This window comes from Lycium ferocissimum, chromosome 7 (genome assembly GCF_029784015.1).
Source record: "Lycium ferocissimum isolate CSIRO_LF1 chromosome 7, AGI_CSIRO_Lferr_CH_V1, whole genome shotgun sequence".
NCBI classification, from domain to species: domain Eukaryota; kingdom Viridiplantae; phylum Streptophyta; class Magnoliopsida; order Solanales; family Solanaceae; genus Lycium; species Lycium ferocissimum.
This window is the reverse complement of record NC_081348.1, coordinates 7868796-7873251: the sequence shown is the minus strand read 5'-3', so window position 1 is coordinate 7873251 and position 4456 is coordinate 7868796. Positions and strand designations below refer to the sequence as shown.

Sequence of the window (4456 nt, the reverse complement as noted above, 5' to 3'; positions counted from 1 at the left end):
ACATGATTAGCAGATGGTGAGGCCAAATACTCAAATCCGATCCTGATTGCATGCTTACTAGTATAAGGGAAAGCAAGAAAAAGCGAAGCTAAGATGATAAAAGTACAATAAACAAATTTTGAATAGTCAGCTACTGAGAATATTATTATTTCAATGATTTGAAGGGCATATGCCCAGAGTGGACTAACCAAAAATTCGTTACTGAATGATATAATACCCTCCACAATTTCTAAGACAATTTCTGATTTTTAAGTCACTGCTGGATTTATGTAGTTGATCCATATATCTCCAAAAAAAAAAAAAAACAAAAAAACAAATCTGAAGTAGTGATAGACAATATTTGAATTAAAATGCATTATAGAATGTGATACATTCTTTTGACCCCTCAACAAGTGACTACACTAGGAAAGACATGATGAATATCTTTCTGACTAATGCCATAACTCATGTATTGTGCAAATCCCCATTGCATGTTTACAGCACCAGCATCACATGGTTTCTTCCTTTTCTTCATATTTACTGCTTCCTCAGCAGCTAGTGGACAGTCTTCTACTGTCTTTAATGCCGGGGTATTGGGTGCGGACGCCATACCTTGAGCACTAACCCCATGCTCTGAACTAGTGCTACTGTGGGACTCCAAGATTCTGTTTATTGTGACCCTTAGAGTCATGTTAGGCAAGAGGGCATCATCAAGTATATTTCTAGCCCCACATACGCAAACAGAGTTAGATATAGTAATATGATCCCTTATACATTTATCGCAGAAACTACTAAAACAACATTTGCTTGCTATAACTGCATCTTTCATTAATCCTTTACACAATGGGCAATGAAGCTCCGGTGGTATCTCTCTACAGGAGCGCTTAGAAGAAGAAGATGAAGAAGTAGACGAGGGATTATTGGGCTTCAAAACTCCAACATTAATGGCACTTGGTGTTGCCATCAACTTCACTTTCTTGATGTCATAATTGGGGTCACCATTTGTAGGGCAGTGCTGAATGAAATGCCCAGGCACATTGCACCGGTGACATACATACCCCGATGGTGGCTTTTTCCATTCCATTCCACCTCGACCAAAACCACAGCCATTAGAGAACTCTGGAGTATGAACTAAATTCTTGATCTTAGTAACCTCATCATTTATGCTACTAGTGGGCACTGGATTACCTGATTGAATTGGCATTGACTTTGGAATTGCATACACATCATCCCCAAAATCGTCGCATTCAAACTCTTGAGAATATTTGTCTGAAATACACTCTGCTTTTACTGAATGATCCACCTCCTCGTCACACACTTGCTTTGGTTCCGTAACTACTATGGGCAAGCGAGGTAGTCCAGGAACACGACGAATCAAAACACTTGTATTTTTGGGAATCAAAGTGTCATGATCAACATAATCCTGTTTCGTTTGTGCGTTGGTAATAAGAAGGTCAAAATCTTTACCCCTACCATAACGCTTGGATTCAAATACTTTTAGTTTCAAATTCCCAACAGAAATAAATTGATCGAGAATTGGAATTGAACCATAATCTTTAGCACTTTTATACTTGAAATACACTGCCATTCTTTTTGCTAGAAAACGAAAACAAGAATAATAAGAAAGAGGCCCTAAAATCACTCACGCAGAAAGAGAAGTTAACTGTTTGCTTTTGGAAGTTGATTGTTGAGAATGGTAGTCCTCTTAACTGCAAAGTTATTTATAATGTACTATTTACTCCTAATAACACTCGAAGTGGGAAAAATAAAACTTCCCCAAGAAAATTAGGAAACTTTTCACGTCCAAATAGGAATAGGAATGAATAGAGTATAATAATATTTTATTAGTGTCTCTAAACTGCTCTTAGAGCCCGTTTGGATTGGCTTATAAGTTGCCTATAAGCTGTTTTTAGTTTTTTTGAGTATTTGGCTGGCCAAAATTTCCAAAACCATTTGTCTTAAAATAAGCCCAAAAAATTAATTGGGGTTGTTTGGCTTAACTTATCTAAAACGACATAGGCGAAAAAAATAAGTTGGCTACGCTAACTTTTTTTTTTGCTTATAAAATTTGTTTTTAGAGCTTTTCTTTTTTTAAACGTCAAAACAGGCTCTTAGTTATTTAATAGGAGGAATAATTACGTCTTATCCTATCAAAATAGGAAAACAGAAAATTTTCCTATAAAAATGAGGAAACATATTCTTTTTTTTGCGCGGAGTGCCCTTCTTTTGGGGTGGTCTTTAAATTTTGCCCCTCATATTTGTGGTCTTTAAATTATGCCCCTCATATTGCTTGTCTTTAATTTTTGCCCTTCGCATTTGCAACTTAGAGCTTTCACGCGAAATCGTGAGGTTACGAGTTCGAACCCCCGCTCGAAGCATAAATGTAAAAAAAAATTGCAAGACAAGGTTTGGGTAGCGTGTATCTTCGGACCGGCATACTTTTGTTATGAGAATTACAAATTTTATGCGGACCCGACATACAAGTACCTTGTATGGGCAAACACTTGGCATGGTATCCGGGTCCCCGTATAACTGATAATTCTTCGCTGAGGATTATGCGTGGGGCGTACTTTTAATGGGCAAACATGGGACTAGGCGTAACTTTGTGAAGGAATTATCAAAGTTATGCGGACCGACACTCTTATCTGCCAAATCTGCCCATAAGGATATGACGGAACTAAAAAATGCCCGTTACTACTGATATAGTCCACGAGGGAACAAAAAGAATTAGACCATTGCTTAGACATTATTTACCTGGAGACACACAAAGGATAAAATATTAATGGAGATGACAACTTGACTTATGGATGCTGCAATCTTGATTAATGAAAATCATATCAAGAATACTAAGAGCCACAATGTAGTAACGAAAACTTGAAGAGCTAGCGGAGGCTATGTTAACTTTAAAGGAATGGGATTATGGGGGAGTTGATCGGCCCCGGTCTGGAGTCACGGTCGGCCAATCTTGATCAGGCGATGATGTTCTATGAGATATGGAATTTCAACTCTTCCATCACACGGAGTTCTTTGGGATTTCTTGTTGGAGATAGCCCCCATCGGCATAACTTTGTGAAGGAATTATCAAAGTTATCGTACTTTATATGCCAAGTACGCACATAAGGCATAAGTATATCGGGTACGGCAATAACTTTGATAATTCCTTCACAAAGTTATCGGTGGGGGCATACTTTTAATAAGCAAACTTTTATGCGGACCGGCATAAACAATGAAGAATTATCAAAGTTATGCGGACCGACATCTTATATGCCAAGTCCGCCCATAAAGACAAGTATGCTTAGGTACGACATAACTTTTTGGTAATTCCTTCCATGATTGTATGCCGTTAGGGGCATAGCGAAATTTAAAACGCCTTGCGAATTTTTTTTAAATTTTTAAATTTTGCGTGTGGGTTAAACCAGGCAACCTATGGATTTTAAGCTGAAGGAAGAAAATTTAAAGATTTCAAATACGAGGGGCAAAATTTAAAGACCACCCCAAAAGAAGAATTGCCCAAACATATTTCATGTCCAATAGGAATAGGAAAGCATAGGAGTATAACAATATTTCATTAGCATTAATCAATTCTTAGGTTTTCTAAGGAGATTGACTTGGTAATTTAATTTCTTCCGCCCACCGCAAGTTTTTTAACGAAACTTGTCTTTCACGAACAAATATGGAAAGTTTGACTTGGAAACCTTTTTGTCATTTTGGCAAATTTCTTTTTTTTTTTCACGAATACATAAGCAATGTTTTGAAGTGGAAACTTTCTTTTCCCAAACACATATATGCATGGAGACTTGTTTTTTTCATTTTCATATTCATATTCATACTATACTTGTGTTAGGCCCCGAAGCTAATTTCTATAATTTCCAACCTAAGAAAATCGAATAAGTACTACTTAACCAGCAATTTTTTATTCATGTGTTTCCGAATAATTTCTTTTAGAAGTACTTATTTAATTGTCGATCACTTGGGAATAGACAAATGGTAGCGAATAAAATAGAGTGAGCGTTTAGTGGACAAAAAACCAATCTGATGAAAGATCAAAGAATAAATAAGGATACACTAGTGAAATAAGTTTTCTTGTCCTTATTTTCTTAAAAGGTGTGAAAAGACTAATATGACAAGTAAACAGGACCCAAGGGAATATTTTTGTATCACGTGCAATTAGAAGTTAATTTTTTCTCTTTTATTTTCAACATAAATATTTGAGTTTTAATTTCCATTATTGAAATTACTAACATGAGAAATTCATTTTAATTTGTAGCAAAATGGCCGCATAAATTAGGATGTAGGGAGTAACAACTTGAAGGGCTAGGGAGCACAGTACTGTGTAGATACCAATGCTAATACTTAATACCCCATCCTATCCGCTTTACGTGACATTTTCTTTCTAATTCATTCAACTAAAAAACGACAATTTTCAAAATTTGAAAATAATTCAGCTTAAACTTTCCGCTTTATGCTTAATAGGAAA

At 36.2% G+C, this 4456-nt stretch overlaps 1 protein-coding gene across 1 annotated transcript; it reads right to left on the bottom strand.

Annotated features, from left to right (window-relative positions):
- Positions 1-385: 385 nt before the first annotated feature.
- Positions 386-1567, bottom strand: LOC132061890 (E3 ubiquitin ligase PQT3-like). The gene has a single exon (XM_059454571.1). The coding sequence runs from the start codon at positions 1565-1567 to the stop codon at positions 386-388; it is 1182 nt and encodes a 393-aa protein (XP_059310554.1).
- Between the last annotated feature and the right edge of the window lie 2889 nt (positions 1568-4456).